The sequence below is a fragment of the Cotesia glomerata genome, linkage group LG4, assembly GCF_020080835.1.
Source record: "Cotesia glomerata isolate CgM1 linkage group LG4, MPM_Cglom_v2.3, whole genome shotgun sequence".
NCBI lineage: Eukaryota > Metazoa > Arthropoda > Insecta > Hymenoptera > Braconidae > Cotesia > Cotesia glomerata.
In genome coordinates, this window is record NC_058161.1 from 18,709,487 (window position 1) to 18,737,353 (window position 27,867).

Here is a 27,867-nt window from a genome sequence, read left to right on the forward strand (position 1 = left end):
ATTCCCGATGAAAACCTACGGAGGAAAACACCTGGTTTCGAGATATAACTTCGGGATGGTCATCAGAGGATTCCGGGTTGATGTACGGGTTTATCTGTGCCATTCCCGATGAAAACCTACGGAGGAAAACACCTGGTTTCGAAATATAACTTCGGGATGGTCATCAGAGGATTCCGGGTTGATGTACGGGTTTATCTGTGCCATTCCCGATGAAAACCTACGGAGGAAAACACCTGGTTTCGAGTTATAACTTCGGGATGGTCATCAGAGGATGACTAGGAAGGTCATCACCTGGGTTCTAGGTTGATAATAATCAAAATTTAAATAATATCATTATAGTAGTCTCTTTATGCGAAGGAGAGTTACATACTGACAAACTGACAAACTGACAAACTGACAAACTGACAAACTGACAAACTGACATACAAGTGAAGCTAATAAAAAGCGTGTAAAAAAAAAAGAATTTTTTTTCCTATGTTATTTAAATGGGAAATGAAAAATTAGGGACAGACACCTCTAAATATTAATATTAAGAGCTCCGCTTTGAACAGGCTTCTGTTCTCACCTTCATGCAAGTTTTCAGCCTGTTTTTTCGTTGAAAAAAAAAATCGCCTAAAATTGACACACTCTAATATATATATATGTAATATAACCAGCCTTGTCATCAGGAAATCTCGAAAAGTTTTCAACCGATCTTGATGAATCTTGGTACACATATTCATTGGGTAATTACCGAGGTCGAGTTCGAAAATGAGCAAAATCGGTCAATTAGCTTAGAAATGGCGGCCATTTAAAATTTTCAAAATTTTGTAAATTTTAAGTTTTGTAACTTTAACCGTGAATAACTTTTGACTGACAAAAAAGAGCTCACTTCTGAAAACTTCATGGTAAAGCTGATTATATTACCTTCAATTTGACCTATAACACTTATACGTTATGAAGATTTGTATTAATTTTATAGGCCATTGAAAAATTTGAAAATAATGAACTTTTTTTCAAATGTGGTTTTTTTAGAATGACTTTTGAACAGCTTCACCGACCGATTCCAAAAACTAATCAGCTCTTAACATAAAAAAACTACGTCGATCGCCGCCGGACCGGTTAAAATTGTTTGATTCGTTTGTGAGATATCGTTGACGAAAAAAATCGAAAAAAGCGTTTTTTTCGAACAAATTCCGAAATTTTTTATCTGATCAATTCACGGTTTGAAATTCATTATAGAATTCCAAAAACTGCATCGACTGTTGTCAACTACGTGAAAATTGGTTTACTCGTTTAAAAGTTATCACGGATTGAAAATTTAAAAATTACATAAACATTTGTTATTAAACAAATTAAATAACATAAATAAAGAAAATCTTATATCACATGAAATCTACCTTCCATTTCGGGTGAGGCCGAATGGCATTTTTTTTTATGCAATAATTTCTTACAAATTTCTTGTACAATATTTCTCATTGTCAATATTTATTCGGTATTATTTTCTTATACAAAAATTTATTTAAATATTTATAGCTTATATGTTGGCCTATTTTTAGATAAACACACAAAAAAACCCATGATAAAAGGATACAACACGATAACAAGCTTATGTGTTGGTCTAATGTCGAATAAACACACACAAAAAGTATGAATATACCTTGTTCAACAATTTAAAATTCGGTTAATATACTTTAAGAAATATTTGAATGATAATTTTTTGTTCTGTGACAATTTTGTTAGTCAGAATTTTTTGCATGAAATAAATTTTTGCATTAGAAATTTTTGTCTCAAGAAATTATCACTGATTGATAAAGACATGGTGCCGTTATCGAGGACTATGGAGGGTTTATTCAATTATCACATAAAGAACAATTAAGTCGTTTGAGAAAAAATTATATTTTATTAATACAAATTATCTATGTTAAAAACAAATCTATTTACTAAAAGCATATTGTTTCGCTTAATTTTAAAATAAAAAGCAGTCTTTGTGCCTTTATATATAATTCAGCTTATACACTCTTTTTCTTAATGTATGCATACAATCTTCTTAAAAAAACTCTCGATTGCTATCAAGCCCATAAAAATCAAAGAATACTTAAAAAAGATACTAAAGTTCAAAAACGCTTTAAAAATAATCAAAATTTCGGACTCATTCCTTCTAATGTCTCTGCACTAAAACTATCAGGATTATTCCTATTACAACTATTACTACGACTTCTACAAACATTACTACCACAACTATTACTACTACTACTACTACTACTACTACTACTACTACTACTACTAGTATCCGAGCTGTCCTCATCCAGCTCGATTTCTTCTACATCATCATAAATTTTCGAAATCATCATTTCAAAGACATGCTGCAGCTGTTGAGCATTTGAAACCAATTTGTACTTACGGCAATCGTATTTATAGCAATTGCTGAATATGAGCCTCACATCTTCGATGAATTCTTGAGGAGTTGCATACATCCGATCCTCCAGTTTGCACTTGATAGTCAGCAAATCCATGGGCTTCTTAATGACATCATGGTAATCATCAAACTTCCAATGATTTGCGTTCAGAGGAAGGTAAAACGGCCAGGCATACTCAGAGTGTCTTTTACGGAAAAGATTCTTCAGGATTTTCCTACAATTCTTGAGCCCGGGAGAGAGTTCTCTAAATTCGCCTCTGGTGATCCTCCGACGTTCCATCAGAGCACGAAACTCCGTGATGACACTCGAATCCACCTCGACATCTTTCACAGTCGATTCGACCTCACTAATAACCTGATCATTTGGTTCCTCAACGGAATTTTGAATTGGCAAACTCCCAAAATTTCGCTCCGTAGCAAATTCCTTCGGAGAAGCTTCCAATGACTTGTTAGTGACTGAAGCATCAAAGAAGTTCTGCTACGATCTCCAATTTTGCCACTTTCGCGTCGCACTTCACTTTCTTTTTCGGCATACGAGCCATCTTCTGGTAGAATATCTTCTCAAGCGTCTGAGCCATCAGAACGATATCCTGTCCTGGATCATTGTAAGTATAGCAATTTTTGAACATCATTTTGAAATCTTTGATGCAGTCCTCTGAAGACCAGTAGTATCTGTTGCTAAGCCGCTTTCTAATTGTGCCAAGGTCCATTGGATTGGTTATCACTTTATAGTAATCCGGTATGTTGTGTTCAATTGTGTCTACTGGTTTTTTGAACGGCTTGGCGTAATCGTGATTCCATATTTTTTCCAGGACGTTTTTCTTCAAGAATTGAAGCTGGTTCGTCACACGGCCTCGACAACCTGGCAATGGCATAACTGGTGGTTGCACTATTCCGTTTATAGGCACTAGGATTGCTTCAGTTGGATCATCAACTGCACTAGAGCAAGAGGGAACAATATGCTGCTCCATGACAAGATTGATTTTTGAATTTCACTTATTTCAACACTATCACTTATTGGAACTTATAATTGTAATTAAATAAATGTATGAAACTTTCAAGGCAATGGTTAGTTTTAGAAAACAAAATTTTGAAGTGACACATGCATCAAGCAATAACTTACTGGATGAAGCATGCTTGCAAAGTAATGGTTCTTGGGTTTTCTTAATTGTCAAACTTCTTGAGGTAGAAAAAGGTAGCTTTGTGTCTTTTACAGATGAAGCACTTGTTTCGAACCCTTGGCAACAATAAGTGCATACCTGTGCTATGGGACGAATTGGAAGAAGGGGCAGAGATATGGGTCTTATTTATACGTCTTAGGTATACGTGTCTTAGGGTCTTAGGTATACGTAAAATTATGCCATTTTGTGTGTAAGATAACATTTTTGTATATTTTAGTAACTTACGACGGAATATTTTTGGGATACTGCAGATTTTTTTAAATTTATTTAATCTTGTTGAATATAATAAATATTGAATCGTTTGATGTGATTAAAAATATTGTGTTCTTAGAAACAGCTGAAACTATTTCAATAGTATGAATATATTATTGTTTATTTAGACATTTGATATCTTAATTAAAATTTATCACATCAGAATGTCATTACAATAAATGTTACGAGAAATTTCTAGAATTAGATATTGTAGAGCTAGGTTTAGGTTGACGAAAGAGAGTGACAGAGAGAGAGTATGAAAGAAAAGAACGAGTGGTGGCATAGTAGCGTCTCTTGAAGTGAAAATTGGCCAAGGGGAAGGGGGTAAAACAAGTGAGCGTTAGTCTTGGTGAGGTTCAATGCTTATGTTTATTTTTTTTTTTTTTTTTTTTTTATTAAAAGTAATATAAAGTACAAGGCGTTGGTTTAAACCAATGTAGTCAACGTTTACATATTAGAGATTGACATTATACATAATCATTGTGTCTCTACACAATAATGTTTATAAACATATATGTTTAACAGTATATTCTACTCGAACGCCATCTCCAGGAAGTTTGAGGTACTAGTAGACTAAAATGCTTGCTAACGGTGGATATCTTACCTACAAATAATAACGAATAGACAATTGAACGGTGTCTACTTTACCGACATATGATAGATACATATGGTAACATATGGTACAAATCGATGATGGCACGCTTTCCTCACTTTATTTAGGAACTTACCCTGATAGCCAAGTTGGCCGAAACTTGACGACAAAAGTAATCCCAAATAAACGGAAAGTTACTGCCGCAAGGTGGCGTCAAGAAGATGGCAATAGTTGTAAAGAAATACTTGCTGTCAACTTTTCGCCAACTTTCCTTCAACTTTTGACCAATTGATCAGTCGACTGAAATATTATTTTTTACCACCCGAGACGATAATTTATCGATTAATAATACCGATAATATTGTATTTGTTCTTATCAGATACGAGTTTTAATGATTCTGCCACCAGATGGCATAATTAGCAGTATGCATATATATATATATATATATATATATATAGCCTGCTATATATATATATATATATATATATATATATATATATATATATATATATATATTCATTTGTCACCGGAAATTTTAATTTAATTAATTACTTTGTGTTAATTATAATGATGAAATAATATGCTTAGTGTTTGTAATAAAATAGAAAATTATATTTGTTTCTGTAACCTAAATAGTTGACATTCTATAAGTTATATATACCTCCTTACAATTAATATATATTTTAAATGAAAAAAATACTTAATTAAAAAATATTAATTTAAGAAATGCTAATCCACTGGAGGATGATTTTCAGATGACTTAGAATAAAAATCTTCAGAAAAATCCGTGCTTTTCTTCCTCTTTTTCGGTGGTTCTGAGGCGGATTTAGTTTTTACTCTCATTCGAGAATCTGCTGCTTTCAGTGCAGTTTTTAAAGCTTCATGATATTGTTGCACAGTTAAATTAGGGTACACCGATCTTAAAGCCTCTGAAATAATGTATAATATTAATGAATGAAATAAAAATATTAATTCGGAAAATTATAAGAAAATTAAAACTTCATAATACTTACAGAGAAAATCACGATCGAGCATGGAACCAGCCAAAGTGTTTGGTTTCCCTTTACTGGGTTCAAAGTAATTGTAAGTGATTAACAGCTCCTCCATCATGAGTAAATTATTTTTCAAAATATATCGAACGTTATCCATTACACATCTTCCTCCTTTAAAAGCACTAATATAATTTCTCTGTAAATAAAAAAATAATATCAATTATGGGCTATTAATAAACTCTTAAGTATCGAATTATTACATTATGTTTGTACTGTAACTAATCTCTGTTAATGTTTTATATTTTAAGTTTAAATACTAATTATAATATTATACTTACTAATTTAGTTCTATTTTCTTCTGTAGCTTTTTCATATTCTTTAACTTCCGCCGCAGTGTGGAACGGTACGAAGCCAGGTTTGGCTATTGTCGATGAAATCGTTGGATTTCCACGCTGATGAACAATTTGCGACAATTTGGATAATTGCTCGCCTTGTTTATCCATTTTTTTTTGATAATTCACTGGAATCATAATAATTGTATCAAGTTTTTATTACATAAAAAATAATTTTTTACGGAATTTTTTTTCAAGTAAAACTATGAATTTGTACAAAAATATTAGTATCAGGATAATTATGTAGGGGTAACTTAAATACCAATTCGATGTTCGTAACTCAGTGCATTTTTCAAAACTTACAAAAACTTTAGTATAAATACAAAAGTATCATTACAATATTACAATATATAAGTGCAGGGTGAGTCATTATTTTAGAATTTATTACAACTCATAGGACTATTTAGGACTATTCATAAATCCTGTAAGAAAAAACGATCATTAAAGGATTGGATTGAAATCTTGAATTTCAAGGGAATCAACTTTTTCAAGCTTTAATAAATATCTGCATGCAATCAAATGTCTAAGTTAAAACTGTACTTAGCAACTTGATGAGCTTATATAATAAATGTATAAATAATTATTATTTACAAAATATAGAATAATGTTAACTTACTTCAATAACAAAGTGTTATTTTGCGTAATGTTTAAAATGTCGAGAAGGACTTTTCCTGCCGGGTGTTGATCTGGAATAAAAACATCTTCCTGTGGATCTTTTGGATTAACAGGATCCCCTTCAGTTGTCTGAATACCTTCTTTAGAATTCTGTAACGGCCCTCCTGGTTTCTGTGAAAGTTCGCCACCATTATGTGGAGGCTCTGGAGGTTTTTGAGAAACGCTAACCGTTTGCAATGATCCTGGATGATCTTTTAATGAAGGGCGGAAGCCTATTATTTTAATCGGTTTCCCATTTGTCACAGGAATTAATTTCTGTCCTGGTTTCACAGAATGTGCTAACTGAGCAACCTTACTGATCTTGAATGTAGGTTTTTTCTTGAATGTAACACTACTACTAGTGCTGCTGTCACTCTCGTTACCGCTCTAATAAAAAGAAAATAATAAAAATATATTAGATTAGATGAAACTTAAATAGTTTTAGATTTACCGTTAGATATACAAATAAAAATAAAATTTACAGATTATATTGCACACTTGTAAATAAGGTGCAACATGATAAAGAACTTAATTAAATAAGAAGAAAGTATTGGTGAATCAACTATAGGTATAGGAATGTTACATCGACTGCGGGTTATAATATAACATAATAAATAAAATATAAAACTCTAATTAACATTAAGTAAAAAACAGGAATCATGAACCAAAATACAGGCTGGAAAATAATGTTTACAATTTTCTTACATAATGTATGACTAATTTGTTTTATTGCGAATTGTCATAATTCCAAAATATTAGTCACGAGATTGAGAAACCAATAAATATCGGTCTCCGTCATTGAATATATATGGTGAACACTAGTAATCTGCAGCTGTAAACAATATAATATATTATAAGTAAATGCTTAATCTATATTCAATAAGCAACACCACACTTGATCAAGAAAATTTGAAACTTGTGAGTAAACGCTGTGAAAGCCATCAGTAATTGTGATAAATAATATTTAAGAAGATTCATGCACAGTTTAAATTAGTTTATTACATATTAATTAGTGAAGTCAGGCACCTTAATAATTTTCCTGAAGAATGAAATCTTAAATGTATGAATAAAAAAACTTACTATTATTTAAAGGAAAGTAGATAAATAAAAAACAATTTTTTAAATTTTATTTCAATATTTGAATTAACAAATTGAACCCTTTTTGTTTGACCACTGAAACAGATAATTGAAGAAAAATATCGAATTCGACTGTAAATGATTATATTTCTAATTATGTATTGATAGCAAAAAGTTATTCGTTAAGGTTTAATATTTAAATAACAAATGACTGACGAGAAGATAAAATCAACAAAATTTAATTCACAGTGATCAATTTTTTTATTCATATAAATGAAAGTTTCTCAAATTAAATATATTGATAACAAAGCGTGATCGTATTTTATTAAATGCATAGCATTAAGAAATTATAATTTCTATAAGTTCTATAGAACAACTGATACATTAATTACTTAAAAAAAAGTAATAGCAAGGAATTAAAAAAAATACTAACCTCATCGTTGTCTGCTGGCATGACTTTTGATATAAGATTCAAATAATAAACCTCGCTCAATTGATTTATGTTAATTTTAACATAAATAATTTGTTATGATACTATTATGTGATGTTAAACACAAATTAATTAAAACTAAATATTAATAATGATAATTATGGTATGTGTTGTGATGCGCATTAATTTAAAACAATGGCCGCTTTCTACTAAGCATACGATAGAATAACATGAACATCTTTTTACAGAAACTCTATGCCTAAATCTACCTTTAAATCACAGTGCTTACTGGAAACGTTAATATTGGTGAAGAAGCCATTGTTATCAAATTAAAGTAAATTAAATTAAACATCATTGTTATTGGGAGAGTGAAAATAAAATTAATAATAACCTTGGGATTATTAATTATATATAATTAATTATATGTAATCATGTTAAATTAAATATACATATATAATGTATTGTCATTCAAAAAATTTATTTATAATTTATGTATAATTCCATATGTAATTATAGATGACATTTTTTTCTCCTGATATTTACATAATTTTTTGTTTAAATTAAAATAAATTTTATCAAATTTTAACTTCTACTTATTTATTAGTTATAGTAACAAAACAATTATTATATAAACTTGATGTACACCTTTACTGCTAATGAATTATCGTCATTTGTTGTTTTAAATATTTTACAGTTTGAGATGTTCCTTCAGATTCATTAAATATTCTTATCAACTTTCAGGCAAAATTTGCGTTGCACCTTGCTTCGTACTTTTGAACGCAACTTGCTGTGAAAAAATAATACTTTGAATCATAAGAGAAAAAGTTGCGTGAAACTTGCTGTACAAATTCGAGTACAACTTTCTATTCACTTGTTGCCGGCTATTTTTTGACGACAACGTGCCTGTACCTTGCGGCAGTAGATTGGTCTTCTTTTTCTCAGAAACTTGTAGCCAACGTGACGCCAACAATGGCAAATTCGGAACTTGACCGCAAGTTGTCGCTAAGTTGGTGGCAACTATTTGACACCAACTTTGTTGGTCTGAAACTCTGGCTATCAGGGTAGCTATCACGAGTAATGTATTCTTCGGTAGTATATAAATTATCTTTATTATTATCATAAGTATCCATAGTCACTTCAGACCTCTACATTCTTACAAAGATTAAGTTTGTGGTAATTATGTTTGTTATGGGAGGTATAAGGGGATTTAAACTTTTGTAATTATACTAACAGTCGTATTAAGGCAATAAAATTTAATTTAATTTAAAGAGAAATTTAAGAGGAATTTAGAAGAATAATTCAATAAAAATTCTAAAGCATCTACAAATGGTTTCGGGGGGCAGGGAGGTAATATCCTCGGTGGTTTGGCTGGTTGGCATCCTCGGCATCTCCGCTGGTGATTGGGTTACCCTGGATCCATCATCCCCGGTGTTCTGTCCTCACTCTTTGCAGCAGGATCTGGGCACTGGCCTTCGCCACGGACAGGGCGATGTTCGAGAGCATGATGTCTATTTTTCTCTCAGTCATTCCAAGCTTTTTTAAGATATTCGCGCTGTTCTTGAGCTCCTCAGTGCCCAGTACCTCGCCCAGCGCTCCAAACACCAGGATACCCAACTTTGCTGGGCATTTATGCTTTCTCTGGAGCGCATCTACAAGGTTTTCACCCCGCGTGACCTCCTCCAGGTTGTTCTCGGAGATTTCGACTGTCGAATTGATAGATACATATGGTAACATATGGTACAAATCGATGATGGCACGCTTTCCTCACTTTATTTAGGAACTTAGCTATCACGAGTAATGTATTCTTCGGTAGTATAGTGGTAAGTATCCCCGCCTGTCACGCGGGAGACCGGGGTTCGATTCCCCGCCGGAGAGATTTATTTTTTGATTTTTGAAAATATTTTATTAACAAAAAATGAAAAAAAAAATTTTTTTTGACTTGTCAAATCTCTAAAAGAATCTTTATTCTCATTTATTTAGTAGCTTTTATTACTGTAAGAAAGAAAAAAAATTGGTCATGTTACACGGAGAAAAATTAATTATACTACCTACTATACAAAAATAGTAACTTCTACTATCTAAAATGGTAATAAAATAAATTAGTAACAAAATAATAGGTGGTACACAGTAAAAAATTTTGCGTCATTGCGTCAAAAAATTTTGTGTTAAAAATTTTTGTATTAAATATTTAACACTTTTAGAGATTAACACAAAAAAGTGTTAAATTGACACAAAAAAGTGTTAAATATTTAACACAAAAATTTCTAACACAAAATTTTTTGACGCATTTACGCAAAATTTTTTACTGGGTATCATTGACAATTGTAATAGTTACTATTAATAATGGTAACGATTACTATTGAAAATAATAATTGTAATTATTATAAATTATAACTGTTACAATCAAAGATGGTAACTGAAACGATCTCAGATTGTAAAAATTCTGAAAGAAAAAATAATATAAATTGACTTAATTAAATCCTTTATTTACATCCATATTTTAGCTAATGTACATTTTTTTCTTTGAAATATTAAAATATTTTAAATTGTCTTCAAAATTTTTTTTTGAAAATTTGATTTTTTTGATTTAAAATTTTTTTTTGAAATTTTAATTTTTTTTAATTTGAATTTTATTGAATATTGTAGTTTTTGTTTACTGACAAGTGAATAGAAGACATTTATTTTAGTTGACAGGTAGAAAATGACAAAGTGAATTTTACTGTAGTTTGAAGGTCACTTAATCTCCGTAACCGATCGCTTAAGAGTATAATGAGTGTTTAATGACACAAAAATGAGTTCCTTTTAATAGAGTATTGAGTATCAAATTAAACTTATTTTGTTCATAAATTTTAGCAGGAATAATTTGAATAATACAAATTTCAAGATGTAAAAAGGACAATTGTAGTAATATAGTTGTAATAAGTCAGTTCTCTCTAATCCTTGAAATTTTTCAGACACACTTCCAAAACTCTATTTTAATAAATAATTTAAATTATCATGAACCATACGTTAAAAGTTATTTTTTTACAATTATTAGCTTTGCATTGCATAAAGATATCATGTAGTGATGTTAATCAACCATCAAATATCAGTGCAAGACAAAGAGATTTATATTTAACAATGGATAAAATTCATAAAAAAAGGATATCTGAGATAAGTAAGTAATTTTTTACACCTGCTCTGGAAGTTGTGTTTTTTAGCACTGTATGTCATCTCCAAAGTACACAATAATTGCATACTTGACTATATGTGCATGAAAAAAAGTAAACTGTAATAAATAACAGTCGATTTATAATAAGTAATGATCAACTGCTAAAAATTACCATTTCAAACAGTAAAATCGTGATTTTACTATTCAATTTATAATATTTACCATTTAAACGTTACAATTTACTCATTACATGGAAGAAAATACTATTTCAAACAGTAATATTCGCTATGTAAATGTCTAAAATGTTAAAGTATAATAATTAAGAAATTCAGACTTTGATATTTATCATTTGGTAGCTAAAAAATGATCTTATGATAGGTAAAAAGTATAAAATAAAGTTAGTAAATTTCTAACACAGGCAACGTCAATATTTACAAAGTAAAATGGTAAATTTTAAACGCAACGCTAAAAATCAAACTGTAATTATTTACTTGTTTGGACTGGTAAAATGTATATTTTAAAAGTATTATTTTTACTGTTTGAAATGTTAAATTCTCCCAGAGTGAGACCCCCTTCTCTTTCATCTGAGTTCCCCTTCTCCTTATAATATCGAATATATATTGAAATGGCAATTTTTACTGTTTGAAACTGTAATTTTTTAAGATGAAAGAGTTGTTATTTACTATAGTGACAGCTACTAATCACTTATTTTGGGTATTAAATTATAAATTGTGGCTTTTATACTTTCTACATTAAGTTCTGTAATATTTATATTTTTGCCACCCCGATGTCCGCTTTACTGTTTGAAACTATAAAAATTAACCGGAATCCGAGTGAATATTACAGTTTACTTTTTTCCGTGTGTTTCATAAACGCACATGTTAAATTAAAGACCACATAACTGCACAAATTCCGCCTAAATTATACTACTATAGAAAAATATAGCCCCACGATTCTGTCTTTTGCATGCCTTAAGCGCGAAGCGCGCAGGTCTACTCTACTCTCGCCTAAAAATTGTGATTTCGATTAAAACGTGATTTTCATAATTTAAACGAAAAAAATTATGGATAAAAAGCATATTGAAATAAATAATAGTAACTACAGAACACGTTAAAAAAATTTTCTTATCGATTAAATAAGATTTCTCAGAAAAAACTCGTTTTTCTGATGAATTAAATGAATAAGAGCGTGCTATTCACGGGAGCACTGGGCTTGATAACACCAAAACTTTGTCAAAAATTACTTTCACGATTTAATTTTTTTTTGTTTTATTCTTGAAGAAGTTTATCAAAACCCTTGTGAAAATTGCGTGTCAAAATAATTCCGTTTCGATACAGTTAATTTTTTTCGATTGTCAGTTCGTCGACTTTTTCTGCGATTTCGGCAGCCATATATATTATTTTTCATAAACAGAATTGAAATAACTATAAACAAGCAGAAACTATACATACATGATGGTATAATTACTAACTACAGAGGGGATAATACTACTCGCGGGAAAATTCAAATTAAAAACGAATAATTTTTGTTATGATCTAAATAATTTATGTATGACATGAGCGCTTAAGGCATGCTCATTTGGATTTTCCAAACTTTTTTATTTTACTAGAGACTACTTAAACGCCATCTGATGCCGCGATAGTAATTTATTTTTTATCGTTCATGTGAATGATACACTAAAAACAATGATCAGCCTTAACCCTTAATATTATTTTTAAAACGATTACCAGAAATTTTGATAGCGCGCTACGCGCGCGACTAAATTTTAACCAATAATGAATCGTGGCCCGTTTTTTGCGAGTTTCGACCTTTGACTAACTTCAAGACTTTCATCTGTTTTATAATATACGATATTCTTTTCAAATTCGACTTCCAGAGCAGTAGATCGCCTAACGGCTCGTAGTGACATCTACCACACTCGTCTTCATACGAATGCTCCATAAATCTTACCTTACGCTCATGTCGCAACACCACGATTGTCAGATTATTTGCTACTTATCCTACATGTAACATAAGTAACTATTTCTTCATACTCGTTCAGAAAGTTCATTTTTCAAGCACTAGCGTCCGAAAAGGCGCTTATATTGTAACACAAATTTACGAGAATGGGTGTAACTTTTACGTCCGAGACGAAGCCGATTACTATTTCCTAATTCCTAAATCAAAAATTGGTGATTTCTAATTTGTATCACAAACCTTTATTATTTTTTGCTAATTGCAGAATGTGAAGAATATGAATTGATGACACAGCAATTGAAAACTTCAGAACAATGTGATCATTGTGTTTTATTCTTAATGGCTCATGGACAGTATGCGAGAAAAAATGAGTTTCCACACATGGCAGCAGTTGGATGGATTCAAGATAGAAATAGTGCAATTGAATATTCATGTGCTGGTTCATTGATTTCTGACCAATGGGTTCTAACTTCTGCTCATTGTACTCATACTGATATGTGAGTATTTAAATTGAATTGATAATAAGAATTTTTGTCTTTGACTTTATAATAAGCTAAAATTTTGTACTTTTTGGTTGCAGGGGATATCCGAAGGTTGTTAAATTAGGAACCCATAATCTAAGCAACGATTCCGGAGAAATTATCAGTATTGTGAACATAATCATTAATCCAGAATTCAATCAACCACGCCTGTATCATGACATTGCTTTGTTGAAATTGGAACGTGCTGTAGAATTTAAGAATAATGTGAAACCAGCTTGTTTGTACAGAAAATTTGAAACAGCACCCGATGTTGTTTGGGCCACTGGATGGGGTTCCAGAAGAAACGGTAGATTTGCTTTTGTTATTATGTGATGCTAAAGTCTTATTGAAATATTATAAAATACTATGTAAGAAAAAATGATTTTTCTTTCTTTTAAAAATCAATTATACAATTTATTTTTGTCTTAAAAAATAAATTAGCGTTAGAGACGTGCACTTTTGAATTTCCCAAACTTTTTTAACTTCCCGCTAAGAAAATCGAAGATTTTCAAAAATCGGGAAGTTATTGTTTTCACCCCGTTTTGCAAAAATCGTGTTTTCATCAAATCTCGACGTTTGAAGGTCACAGGAAGCTTCCCTGACTATCCCCGCAAGGTTGTCACGGTGTCTGTATGTATGTGTATGTGTGTGTGTGTGTGTGTGTGTGTGTGTGTGTGTGTGTGTGTGTGTGTGTGTGTGTGTGTGTGTGTGTGTGTGTGTGTGTGTGAAAGTATGTGAACCGCTTATAACTTTTGAACGGCTTGACCGATTTCATCTCGGTTGGTGCCATTCGAAAGGGCTTGACCAAACTTAGATTTCGAAAACTATTTGCACCGATTCAGGTCAATAAATTTTGAGAAATCTTCAAAAAACTGAAAAAAAAATTTTTTTCAAATGTGGTTTTTTTGGAATAACTTTTAAACGGCTTGATGGTTCAATTCCAAAAACTAATCAGCTCTTAACCTTAAAAAACCACGTCGATCGCCACCAGTCCGGTCAAAATCGGTTGATTCGTTCGAGAGATATAGTGAACGAAAGAAAACCAAAAAAAGTGTTTTTTCGGAATAACTCTGAAATTCCTAGCGCGATCCATTTAAAATATGAAATTCTTTGTCAGGCTTAAAAAATTGCGTCGAATGCTGCCAACCACGTGAAAATCGGTTTATTCATTCAAAAGTTATTGCGGTTTAAAAATTCAAAAAATAATGTCTTTTTAAATCTCTATCAGACTTTTGAGCTCGAAGAGCTCAAAAGCATAGGAAATCAATCTCTTTGAGCTCGGAGAGCTCAAAATAACCCATAAATTGTTTTTTTTAAGCTCGAAGAGCTCAAAAACGTCATTGGTGCAATTTTAAGCGCCTAAGTATGGAATTAGTGGGAAGTTGCAGGGATGGCCTTCAGGGTCAACCGTTTTTCTAATTTTTTTCTTTTGTTACAGATACTTACGATCCCAGCAACGAATTGATGAAAGTGAAATTACAGACAATAGATAACATCAAGTGTTCAATGGCATATGGCAAAACAATTGCAGTACCAAATGGCGTATCTCCAAGCATGATTTGTGCAGGTGATACATTGAATCATTGGAAAAGCGACACCTGCAAAGGTGATTCTGGCGGTCCGATTCAAATTCACCATAACTTTAACGATTCTAGTTTATTGTTTGACATTGTTGGAATCACTAGTTTCGGTAGATCATGCGCTACAGAGACTATTCCAGGTGTTTATATTCGAGTCTCGCATTACATCGATTGGATTGAAGAAGTCGTGTGGCTGAATTCATGATTTATCGACATTATATCTGTATAAATACATAAATTATATTCTTTACTAAATTTATTTTTGTAATTGTGACTCTGTGACAAATAATAAAAAGAAGCTGACTCTAAAGAAAAATAAAAGTTTGGAAAATCTAAAATTGCACGGCTCATAATGCGTTATAACCTGATCTGCATTTTTTGCACATGCGCCTCACTTGTGGATTCCTACACAGAAAAACAGGTTCACTTGAGCTAAGAAAATATTTTTTTTCTTAATTATTTTCTTTAGCGAAAAAAAAATTTTTTTTTGACACAAGAAATTTCACTTATTCCAACAAAATTAATTCTCTTGCTTTAAGAAATACGTATCTTGATCCAAGAAAATTTATTTAAGTCAAGAAAATCTTGTTGTTTTGAGAAAATTCAGCCTGTTGCTCTAAAAAATTTAGTTCTTGATAGAAGTAAATTTTCTTGTCTTGAGAAAATTTCTCTTTTGCTCCAAAAAATTAAATATAAAGATAGAATTAAATTTTTATTTAAATTTTTATTTTTCTTTCTGTGTATAGAAATCCATACCTATCAGTGGATTCCAATATAAAACTCATGTGGATTTTTTTTTTCTATCAATTATCAAAATTTTCTTTTTATCCATTTTGATTAACAATAATAATTTTTTTTTTTATTTTAAATTTCCATAAATTATCAAAATCTCCCGTTCTATATCTGAAACAAATTCAAATAGTATTAATAATATCCGCAATGTATATTTAGAACCAGTGAATGCGAAAAATTTGACAGACGAATTACCTCTACTACCTACTATACTTCTACATCTAAACACTCATTTAAAAAGAGCTTTGTTCACGATGTTCACGTTACATATTACATCAGTTAACGCTAACTGATCAGCCAGTCATTCACCGTCTACCGTTAACGTTTTAAAACTCTAAAACGGTGTCATAATAATTTCTTGTGATTGTGATTTTTTTATAATTACAATGATAATTAATCGATACTAAAAGAAACGGTCTAAATTTTTAAACAAATAACTTCCTTCTTCATAATTGATGTTGTGTTAGAAATGTTGTTGCGGTACAAATATATTTTGATAGTGATCGGCATATTTGTTGTGATAAGTATCAGCTTTTTCATTAGTATTAGCGGCATAAATGGCCGGCTTGATGATTATTCTGAGACTGACAGTATCGATGACTTCGAAGACAACCTTTATAATCATGGTACTTAATTTGAATTTTTGTTTGTTATTCATAAAAAAATATCAACCGGCAAAATTTTGTTTTTTATCTGTAACTAATATCGGTATTGATTTTAACAGAGATTGATTAAAAAATTATCACGGTACAAGTACGCTGGGAATAAGTACGCTTATCGCTGTTTCAAGGTTACGTTATATTGTATAATACGAATTGGAAGTTTACAAAAACTTATAGAATAATCATTTATAGAGTTTTTAATTTTTTTTTTTTTTTAAGAAGTTTTGATCTTTTAAGTGTTGAGATTGTACGAAATTTTTTTTTTATTTCTAAATTAAAATTATAATACAGAAAAACTGAAGTGAAAAAATTATTTTTAAATTCTTCCCGCTTTTAAAGAGACATCTAATACATTACAATTTTAAAAATTCATTTTTTTATTATTTTCAAAACTATATTGTTATTAAAAAAATTATTGAAACTTTTCTTCTTTTTTCAAAAATAAACTTATCTCTAAACATGAATTAGTGAAAATTTCACTAATTGCGGAAGTGAATCTGTATTCACTTAACAATCAATGTTTTTAACTTCAAATAAGTGATATTTCGCAAGTTATTTTAGTGATTTAATTTTCATTAAATATTTAGTTAATTTACTGATTAAAATAGTGAAATGTTTACCAATTGTTTCAGTGAAGCCATGATTCACAAGTAAATTAGTGAAATTTTCACTGACTGTTGAAGTAAAGCTGTTATTCAATTCGTAATTAGTGTTTCTAATAATTAATTAGTGAAATTTTACTTATTACTCAAGTGGCTCAAATCGTAAGTAAATTATTTTTTTTTAACTATAATTACGTGATGATAATTTTAGTTATAGTCTACCGAATAATTTTTTAATAATAATTTAAATGTTTTAATATTTTTTCATTGTATAAGGTTATTATGATTTAAATATAATCCTGTGAACTTGAAAAAAAAGTTTACAATGAATTGTAATCTCTTCATTGGTTAGTTATACCGTAATACTATAGTAAATTCTTCCACCTTCGACTTGAAATTTTTATAAAGGAAGTGTAGACAGGTAAGTATAAATACAATTTGATACTCTAACAAAATAACAATCATACTACTATTATTATTATAAGAATACTCTGTCAATAAATCGATGCTCATTGCTGTCAATCTCTGGCTAGGCAATACCTAACCTAATTATTAAAAATAATAATAGATTAATTTTTCTTTTGATATTAAGGTTGTTTTTTTCGATTCTGCAGATATAAAATTATCAAATATTATTTCAAGAACTAAGAGTTTATAATTAGCAATAAATCAATAAAATGCAGTAAATAATTTGTTTACCTTAAATTAAAAAATTATATTTATCACGAATTCAATTATTAGTTTTGTATCCGGTTCACTTCGGAATAAGTGAAGTCAAGACATGACCCTGAAGTTAGCGGATAGCAGACAAAATAAAATTTCAGATAGGGATATCTACAAGCGAATTTAAGTTTTTCAAGTTAACTAAATTAGAAATTGTTTGTCGTCGACTTACCTACAGGTGATAATAAACTCTCACCGTGTTTCCTATCGATTCATAAATATGAAATTTTCAGATTTAGTTTATTTTTGGATTCTAAAAAGGTGATTTCAGTTAGTTTCTCTAATTTTGGCTTAGGGCATTCTGGGACGTATATCTGCGAGTAAAATGATTATTATTAAAAAAAAAAAAAAGTCACCTTTTCGTCTTTGAAAAATCTAAAGATGATATTTTTTTTATTTTAAATTTGTTAGTCGGATCGATAGATATCCTTAATTTTTGATTTTTTTGAAAATTTTGGCGCCGGATATCAAAGTAAAAAATAATCAAAATCAAAATCAAAAAAATGTCATGTTTTAATTTTTCAAGAATCTAAAGATGATTTATCTCGGATTTTTTATTTTTTTATTTATTTATTGAATATCCTTATTTTTTTATTTTTTTTACAATTTTGGTCTGGAATATTAAAATCAAAAATGATGAGAAACACAAAAAAAAAAGTTTTTTGTTTTCATTTTTCAAAAATCTGAAGATGACTTTTTTCAGATCTCCATTTTTTTCATTTGTTCATTAAATATTTATATTTTTCAGTTTTTTTTATTTATTTTGACGAAGAATATCACATAAAGCATGAATTAAAATTTTATTCTTAAATTTAAAGAACATATGATGAAGGCAATTCAACTGAAAATAATTTGCCATGACTGAGGTAAGTACGGGGCGTGTTTGAATGTCGCGCCAAAAAATTTTCTTTCTGACAGGTGGCGTTATTTTTTCTTTTAAATTATTTAAACGACGAATCAAAAAACTTATAAACATTGTTTAGTTGTAAATACGTATCTATGTTCAAGTTTAATAATCTAAATAATTTTTAACATATTATTCTTAACATTAGTGATGTATATAAGTGAAAATCTGTGAGCGTTTGTGATTTACAAATTTTAATATCTAGATATCTTCTTAAAAAAAAAAAGTTTATCGTCTAATTATTAATGAAAGTGTTTATCTGTGTTCAAGTTTAATATTTAATATTATTTTTAACAATTGACACTCATTACGAGTGATATATATGATAATCTGTGAGCGTTTGTGATTTTATAACTTTTAATATTTTGATCTCTTCTAAAAAAAAAGTTTGACGTTTAATTATTAATCGAAGTGTCTAACTGTGTTATAGTCTAACAATTAATACTATTTTTAACAATTGACACTCAATACGAGTGATATATATATACGAAAATCTGTGAGCGTTTGTAATTTACAAATTTTAATATCTCGATATTTTATTATCACAAGAACCATGACATTCGATTACGAAGATCTGATACACACATTAGTAAAAATCGTAACCAATTTTGAAGATGTGAAAATTGAACCATCAAAAAATAAATTTATTTTTCCGCAACTACTCGAGCACTATAAAATAAAAAAAAGGAGAAATTAAAAATTTCGATCAACTCTATTTTGGGCATGGCGGAAAAATTATGATGGTTTTGTTGATAAATTTAACTCTCGACTACGAGTTAAATTATTAGGTCAATTGATGGAACCTGAAAATAAAGAAGAAACTTGTGGATTAGACCAACTTAGTCGAACATTGAGTACCACATCCATCTCACACTCCGATTAATCTGAGGATGAAGAAAAAGTAAATCTTCATGATCGACTGAAAATTCATTACGATTATTTTCACTACAAAACAATAGAATTTTCTAAATCAAAAATTTTGTATCAAGGTCATTTTTCTCGGGATTTATTCCATCATGTTTTACGCCAAGAATTACCAAAGCTGACTGGGATAAAATGCGTTTTAGTATTTCAAGGCTTAAAACTTGGTAAAAAAATTGGTGAATTTAGAGACTATGCGGTATGCCGTCAGCCCAAGTGTAATATGAGACTAATTTTTCGTGGACAAGACTTTGAATTTAATACTATTCTTAACATTTATAAAACTAAAGACGAGCCTCAGCATACCGAGCCTTTGGTTTATGCTGCTAAAGGTGTTAATCGCGAAATTTTAAAAGAAAAATTAGAATATGCAAAACCGAGCACAGTTCATCAGTCTGTTATAAATAAAATGGATTTAAATTTAGCTAAAGTAGATAAAAACTATGGGTTCGCTCATACATTACCAACTTTGCAGAAAATTAGTTCGGAAGCCGCATGCGAAAATGATGAACATCAAGATGACTGTACAGACATTTTTCTACGTTTAAGCAAGTGTAAATTCAAACATCCGTACATTAAACAATATGTTCCACCATTTACCATCTATTTATCAATCCCTGAGCAAGTAACATTATTGCAAAATCATCCTAACATCACTCTTCATTTTGACGCTACAGGATCTGTTGTTAGGAAACCCCTTTCCTGAGTCAAAGAGAGTTTATTATTATGCGGGGATCATTAATATTGAGCATAAATTATATCCAATATTAGAAATGATCACAAATAATCATACCGCTGAATCAATTGGCAATTTTTTGAAATTTTTTAAGGGAATTTGGGCTGAGGGTAACGTGAAATGGCCACCGTTTAAAGATGTGACTACTGACTGGTCTTGGGCGAGTATCAATGCCTTACTTCGCGAATTCAATAACTTATCCGTACGTGATTATTTGAATGAAGTCCATCAGGCAATTATTTCTAATGAAACCCTCAAGCTTCTCCCCGTGCACGTTTGTTACCCACATTTTATGAAGATGTTATCAAGACAATTACAAAAACGACGGGTAGAAAAGATTGAGGGCTTTCATCTTGGAAATAATGGCTAAATTAGTCCACATAGAAGACTACACAATTTTGAAGAAATGCTTGCAGTCAATATTTGTGATATTTTTATATCCTAAAGAAAATCAAGAGCTGTTCGATTCTCTCCAGTTCTTATCTGATCTGCCCGATGCTCCTGAAATTCTCGACTTTGATGATGATGAAGAAGATGATCCCGAAGATGTTCTTGACTGTGAATTTGATGATGAATTGTGCGATGAATCTAATCAGGATAATAACCCTGAACGTGAAAAAAGACAAAAATTAGATCAGAAGACAAAACCGGTTTACAAGTCAAGCCCGTTTTATTTAGACGCTCTACCAGTGAAAAATGAAATTTACGAAAAAGCCGAGCTTTTGAAACAAGAAAATAAATTGAAAGATAATGCTAATTGCTGCAAGACTTTCGTCGAGTATGCAATGATGCGAATCATTCCTTTCATTCCTCTCTGGTCACTGTCCGCACGGGAAGAGAAGAGGCACTCATCTAATGCGTCAGTGGAAAACTTTTTTAAAAATGTCAAAATTGAAAAAAACATTGCTGTCAAAGCTGGGCATTTCATAGATAAACGGTGGCAAGCAATTTCATCTCGGTATAAACAATTAGATTTACCGATACCGAAAGTTAATATATTACGAAAGCGACGTGTTGTAAATGAGCTGGATAACATTCAATCAGAAGAAGCATGGAATCGTGACAAGTCGAAACAAGCTCCAAGGATTCCTTACCAAGAAGGAAAAAGGTTGAAACGAATTATCGACAAGTCAAAAGTTCCTGCTCTGATATTTCATAACAACGGTACGATAAAAAATATTGATTATTATTATCATCCAAACTGCCCTCGTGAATATACCGTCGCTCTAACGAAGAGCCTCAATGATGATTCAATTTTGAAATTGAACGGAGAAGATTACAATACTTTGTACAACAGAGGATGGCTCTTGAACTTTACCATCGACTACTGTGCTACTACATTTATTATAAACTCGCCAGAACATTCAAAAACAGCTTATGTTATCTGTGAAAATAGCTCTAAAATTTTAAAAAATTCAGTAGAAAATTTTGATCAGAACTTCTATCTCAATATGAAAAAACAATGGTCTCGTAAAACCCATCTATTTCTTCCGTGTCATGTTCAGAACTCTCATTGGATTCTAGTTTATATTCAATTAAAAAGAGAAATGGATTTATTTATTAGATTCTGGCCAAATAAAAGAAGATCCCGAATTTTATGCGGTGAATTTTAAAAATTTTTCAGTGCTGTTTTCCCCAGCAAAAACAAAAAGGATGATTGGCTTTTAAAAAATATGGTTTATCCATCTCAAGATGAAAAGGATGGTTTCAATTGCGGAATTTACGTAATCTATTTCATCGAACAAATCTTGAAAGGTATCACCTTTTATTCACTCATAATATTTTTTTTAAACATGAGATTAGTGTGATTAGTATGCTACGGTTGTTAAACTAATTTGATATTTTCTTGAAGTCAGTAATTATAGTTGCTTAACGTTAATTATCTAATTTTTTTTTTCAAGGGCATCAAATCATACCGTTGAAATTCAACCCCAACGAGTATAGAGAGCAGTTGAAGGTTAAGTGCCTTGAAAATTCATTAGATGTTTCCGATTTGTGTCTCGTATGTGGGCAAGGAGTATTTAGAAAAAATTTAAATTGGGTTTTATGTGAAAGCTGTCAGAGGTGGTCACATATCAGCTGTCTCAAACATTTGAAGAAAACTTACGAGGAGATTCAAAGTGATAATTATAAATACACCTGTGATTTATGTAAAAAATGGTTCATGGAAGATTGATAATAGACTAAAAATTTCTGAAATACAGACTGAAACATTTTTTCTTCCTTATTTTACTCTTATCATTTTACGTGCCCAATACTTACCTTACTCGTTGATCCTTATTTACCTCAGTCATGGCTAATTATTTTCAGTTGAATTGTCTTCATTACATGTTTTTTACAGGATTAAATAATTCATACCACAAAATAACTAAGAAAAGGATTAGTTTTTTAGCAATTTTGTTTAACGTGAATCATTTTTCTCAAATTTCTTAAATCTAGATAGCAAATTTATTGTCTTGAGGAAAAAAAAAATTTAATTCATGCTTTACGTGATATTCTTCATCAAAATAAATAAAAAAAACTGAAAAATATAAATATTTAATGAACAAATGAAAAAAATGAAGATCTGAAAAAAGTCATCTTCAGATTTTTGAAAAATGAAAACAAAAAACTTTTTTTTTTGTGTTTCTCATCATTTTGATTTTAATATTCCAGACCAAAATTTTCAAAAAAATAAAAAAATAAGGATATTCAATAAATAAATAAAAAAATAAAAAATCCAAGATAAATCATCTTTAGATTCTTGAAAAATTAAAACATGACATTTTTTTGATTTTGATTTTGATTATTTTTTACTTTGATATCCGGCGCCAAAATTTTCAAAAAAATCAAAAATTAAGGATATCTATCGATCCGACTAACAAATTTAAAATCAAAAAAATATCATCTTTAGATTTTTCAAAGACGAAAAGGTGACTTTTTTTTTTTTAATAATAATCATTTTACTCGCAGATATACATCCCAGAATGCCCTAAGCCAAAATTAGAGAAACTAACTGAAATCACCTTTTTAGAATCCAAAAATAAACTAAATCTGAAAATTTCATATTTATGAATCGATAGGAAACACGGTGAGAGTTTCCCGAAATTTAATTTTTAATTTAAAAAATTTTTTATTTGTAAAAAAAAAATTTCGTTTATTATCACCTGTAGGTAAGTCGACGACAAACAATTTCTAATTTGGTTAACTTGAAAAACTTAAATTCGCTTGTAGATATCCCTATCTGAAATTTTATTTTGTCTGCTATCCGCTAACTTCAGGGTCATAGTCAAGACAGACCATTGCGCAGTCGCACAAAACAAATGCAGAAAAGCTACGACGATGTATTGTATACAGAACATTAAAATTTCTCGAAGTTTTAATGCGCTTGGAAATTAATAAACATAAAAGACCCCAAGTTTAAATAATAGCACTGATTAATAGATTTAAGGCATTCTGCTACTAAAAAATATTGCAGACGAGTGAGAAATAATTTTATATCTTTACCTGATCGCGTAAGTATTATTTAAGTTAAAATTTTATCAGAGGTTAGTTTTTATTTATAACAGTTAACATTTATTTTTTAAAGTTCATATTGTTGTAAATTTTTTTAATAATTTACAGCGTATGGCTATTTATTAATTTAAGATTGATAAAATGTGATTTAATTTTCATATTATTTTAAGTTTAAAAATTATATTTATCACGAATTCAATTATTAGTTTTGTATCCGGTTCACTTCGGAATAAATGAATTCAAGATAGACCATTGCGCAGTCGCACAAAGCAAATGCAGAAAAGCTACGACGATGTATTGTATACAGAACATTAAAATTTCTCGAAGTTTTTATGTGCTTAGAAATTAATAAATATAAAAGACCCCAAGCTTTAATAATAGCACTGATTAACAGATTTAAGGCATTCTACTACTAAAAAATATTGCAGACTTGAGTAAGTAATAATTTTATATCTTTACCTGATCGCGTAAATATTATTTAAGTTAAAATTTTATCAGAGGTTAGTTTTTATTCATAACAGCTAGCATTTATTTTTCAAAGTTGATATTGTTGCAAATTTTTTTAATAATTTACAGCTATTTATTAATTTAAGATTGATAAAATGTGATTAAATTTTCATATTATTTTAAGTTTAAAAATTATATTTATCACGAATTCAATTATTAGTTTTGTATCCGGTTCACTTCTGAATAAGTGAAGACGAGAGAACAGATCAGTTGCGCAGTCACGTGAATCGTATAAGTGACGCTATAGTCTTTCCTACTTTATCTTCTAGATTTTTTATAATTATAATTTTCAGAAGTCCTAAAATATATGAGTGTCAATAATTTTATGAAATTAAATCTGGATCAATTAGAAAAAGTTAAAATTTTTAATTGTGCACAATTTTATTGTTATCATTCGATACGTATTTAAAAGATTATTTTTCTTTGTTACTTTTACATTCATATTTTTTAAATTAATGCAAACCCATAAAATTTACAATATTATTCTTCAACTACTGTCCCGGAGAGACATACTTATTCTCATTTTATGAGTTGTTCATATACGATCATTAGAAGCAAATAATTGAATAATTATAAAAAATTTTCATCTTTTCATCTTATTATTTTCTTATATAAATTAAGATCATCTAAAATATTTGAAGATGTTAACAGGAAGGCGCTCGTAAGAATTGTTACATCTGAACTAGTCGACTATCATCAAAACCAGTAAGTAATATATAATTTGTATTAATCAAATCTAATATCAATATTATAAATAAAATTAACTATTGTATTTACATTATATTTTAGTTATCCTCCGCAATCGGCTAAATTAGCTTTGGCAAAAGCATTAATCACTGAATTTCCGCGACTAAAAAATGAATATTCAAAAGATGGTTGGGTAAGGATAAAAGTTTCACTAGTGGATGATTTATTAATTAAAGAAGCAATAATTTCAATTTGTAATGTTGATTTTTAGGAGCATTTTTACGATCAAAATTCTAAAAATGGTTTCATAGAATATCGTTTGAGTACGATGAGAACCAAGTTGAGTCCATCAAAAAAAAAATACACAAAAGCAGCTCTAAAAAAGTCTGAAGTACTTTCCTCTTCTTCACAGTCTGCTGACTACCAATTTACTAGTGAAGAAATAGATAAAAAGGTTCGGTGTTAGCTTATTGGTTTTTTAATTTTTTTCCAAAAATGTCAAATAATACAATTATTAATTTTATGTTATTTTAGATTTCTTTATTAAAATTCATTAAGCCTTCTGATGAAAATAAAGGAAAAATTATTACTTGTATGCAAGAGACAAGAGAATTCAGATGGCATTGGATTCAATCTGCAAGTCCAACTATTTCAGAAGTTTTTATAACTTACACGCGTCTCTTGGATTACGATGGAGAAATAGTAAGATTTTGTTTTCTTTAATATAGGTTGAATTTTTTCATCTTCTGTTGGAAAATTGAGAGTAGTTAACTTCTTTCATTTAATTTTATTTTAATTTATATAGATTGAACGCGATTTCGATAGTAAATATCCAAACGTAGCAAATAACTTTTTGGAAAAGTTTGCCACATATTACGTTCCGCGCATTGACTTCTTTGTTAAAAATTGTAAGCCAGTCTTATACACAGAAGCAGCCGATATTACTGATGGTGAGCAAATATTTTCTTTTCTAATTAATAATATTAATTACTCGTTAAATTCATTCATTTATATCTTTGAATTTTATATTATTTTTTTTAATTTTTTAAGCTATTCATATATTTAAATTGTTAATGTTGCTCGTGTTAGTGTTGTCATAAAAAAATGTCAATTGATTTTAATACTGCAATTTATTTTTTGCAGAAAATTTGAGAGCCTTACTCATGTTGAGTGCATTACTACCGGTATCAAATTCTGTGATCACAAAAAGAGGTAAAGGCGTAGGTAAAGGAAAGAAAAGAGTAAGTTTTGAATTGTAACTATCAAATATTGTTATAATTCTTTTTATTTATAGTTCTTGAAAGTAATAAATAACCATAAATCAATTAATTTTTTTTTCTTAGAAACTCAATGAAAGCGATGATAGCCCTTTACCCGTCAAAACTGCATTTCTCAATAAAGATCTCATAAAATCTCTTCCGGTAATTATTCTGATTTTTTTTTTTTATAACAATACCATCTTACCAATTTGAAATTAAATATTAACAAACAAAATAATATGTAATATTATGTACATTTATTTTATTCACAGGACGGAACTAATATAAGTAACTACATCAAAGAGATTAAGGAACGTGAAGCTACTAATGCCCAACCATGTCTAATTCTTATGAAAGGTCAAGGTTATGAAAAATTTTTCATTGAAGGGGATAATTGGCTTATGAGTGTAGGCGACAAAAGTGGACCGATTGCAGCTTTTAATATACTTTATAAGCTATTTTACGTGCTGAATTTACAGTACCCGAACAGTTTGCAAAATTTTTTCAATTTTATAGATTGTTACGTTTTTGGAATGCAAGGTGTAACATCACGATCAGTGGTCTCGGCACTACATATTACATTAAGTAATATTACAATCAAGGATTCAAAAGTTCTTAATGATAACGATAATGATTCATTATCTGATTAAAAAATATGATTGATATTTTGTACTGATATTTTGTATTGATATTTTGTACTGAGCATATCAAAACTTTTTTATTTATTATTTTAACTGTACTTGTGCTGTGTATCAAACAGAGAGTGAGTTTCTTTAGCTTTTTTAATATATTTTTATAACTATTATTATTATCATAACGATTAATATTATTATTAATAATCATATTACTTCTATTATCATTAACATTTTTATTACGTTCCAAAATTCTAAAGTAATAACTAATGCTTAATACTTAGTTCCTTTTAAAAACTTAATTACTTTGTGCTAATATATCAATGTTTTAAAAAAAAAAAATATACATTATTCATTGATTTTTATATTAAAAAATTATTTGTCAACACTACTTTAGTTAAACTATTATTTAAGTAAATATAATGTATTTAATAAGTAAAACCAAAATTAAAAATTCTACAAAACTGAACTAAATTAATTTGCTAAATTTTAACTAAATACTACAATGAATATTACTGATTCATTCAGTAAAATACTTGCACTAATGATTTAAGTAAATTTCACTTATACTTTTGCAAAAATGCATAATTAACATTTTTTTAATTTTACTAGTATTTCCAGTGAATTCAACTTACAAATTGTTGAAATGCACTTATAATTTTGTAAAATTCGACTAATTCTTTTAGTAATATTTTTAGTAAACGCAACAGGGATTTTCACTAATTATTGAGTGAGATTGTTAAATTTATATTTTTAGTAAATTTAACTTAT

The 27,867-nt window shown here is 29.5% G+C and overlaps 4 protein-coding genes and 1 non-coding gene across 11 annotated transcripts; 3 read left to right on the plus strand and 2 right to left on the minus strand.

Annotated features, from left to right (window-relative positions):
• Nucleotides 1–2,117: 2,117 nt before the first annotated feature.
• LOC123263918 (bromodomain-containing protein 3-like) lies at nucleotides 2,118–3,450 on the minus strand. The gene is made up of 2 exons (XM_044726964.1): nucleotides 2,934–3,450; nucleotides 2,118–2,854 (listed from the first exon to the last, which is right to left on the minus strand). The coding sequence occupies exons 1-2, from the start codon at nucleotides 3,367–3,369 to the stop codon at nucleotides 2,118–2,120; spliced, it is 1,173 nt and encodes a 390-aa protein (XP_044582899.1). The 5' UTR covers nucleotides 3,370–3,450.
• Nucleotides 3,451–5,013: 1,563 nt separating this feature from the next.
• LOC123263322 lies at nucleotides 5,014–8,265 on the minus strand. 7 transcript variants are annotated; one of them, XR_006509146.1, is made up of 6 exons: nucleotides 7,972–8,265; nucleotides 6,560–6,848; nucleotides 6,424–6,493; nucleotides 5,754–5,935; nucleotides 5,437–5,611; nucleotides 5,014–5,352 (listed from the first exon to the last, which is right to left on the minus strand). XR_006509146.1 is itself a non-coding variant. In XM_044725975.1 (5 exons), coding segments are annotated over exons 2-5 (360 nt in total). In that variant the 5' UTR covers nucleotides 6,425–6,848; nucleotides 6,913–7,147; the 3' UTR covers nucleotides 5,014–5,350. The 7 variants fall into 7 exon arrangements, 4 of the variants coding, with proteins under 4 accessions (XP_044581910.1, XP_044581909.1, XP_044581908.1 ...); XR_006509147.1 differs by adding an exon at nucleotides 7,167–7,293 and having other exon boundaries at nucleotides 6,424–6,848; nucleotides 7,972–8,263; XM_044725975.1 differs by lacking the exon at nucleotides 7,972–8,265 and adding an exon at nucleotides 6,913–7,147 and having other exon boundaries at nucleotides 6,424–6,848.
• Nucleotides 8,266–9,771: 1,506 nt separating this feature from the next.
• Trnad-guc lies at nucleotides 9,772–9,843 on the plus strand. The gene has a single exon. It is a non-coding gene; the product is annotated as a tRNA-Asp (tRNA).
• A 1,123-nt stretch (nucleotides 9,844–10,966) lies between these two features.
• Nucleotides 10,967–15,474, plus strand: LOC123263321 (serine protease snake-like). Its single transcript, XM_044725971.1, has 4 exons — nucleotides 10,967–11,125; nucleotides 13,341–13,572; nucleotides 13,656–13,903; nucleotides 15,035–15,474. The coding sequence occupies exons 1-4, from the start codon at nucleotides 11,089–11,091 to the stop codon at nucleotides 15,379–15,381; spliced, it is 864 nt and encodes a 287-aa protein (XP_044581906.1). The 5' UTR covers nucleotides 10,967–11,088; the 3' UTR covers nucleotides 15,382–15,474.
• Nucleotides 15,475–23,799: 8,325 nt separating this feature from the next.
• LOC123262950 lies at nucleotides 23,800–27,254 on the plus strand. The gene is made up of 10 exons (XM_044725451.1): nucleotides 23,800–24,010; nucleotides 24,218–24,445; nucleotides 25,170–25,223; nucleotides 25,308–25,398; nucleotides 25,477–25,659; nucleotides 25,740–25,907; nucleotides 26,011–26,155; nucleotides 26,349–26,446; nucleotides 26,549–26,626; nucleotides 26,737–27,254. The coding sequence occupies exons 5-10, from the start codon at nucleotides 25,534–25,536 to the stop codon at nucleotides 27,112–27,114; spliced, it is 993 nt and encodes a 330-aa protein (XP_044581386.1). The 5' UTR covers nucleotides 23,800–24,010; nucleotides 24,218–24,445; nucleotides 25,170–25,223; nucleotides 25,308–25,398; nucleotides 25,477–25,533; the 3' UTR covers nucleotides 27,115–27,254.
• Nucleotides 27,255–27,867: the final 613 nt, after the last annotated feature.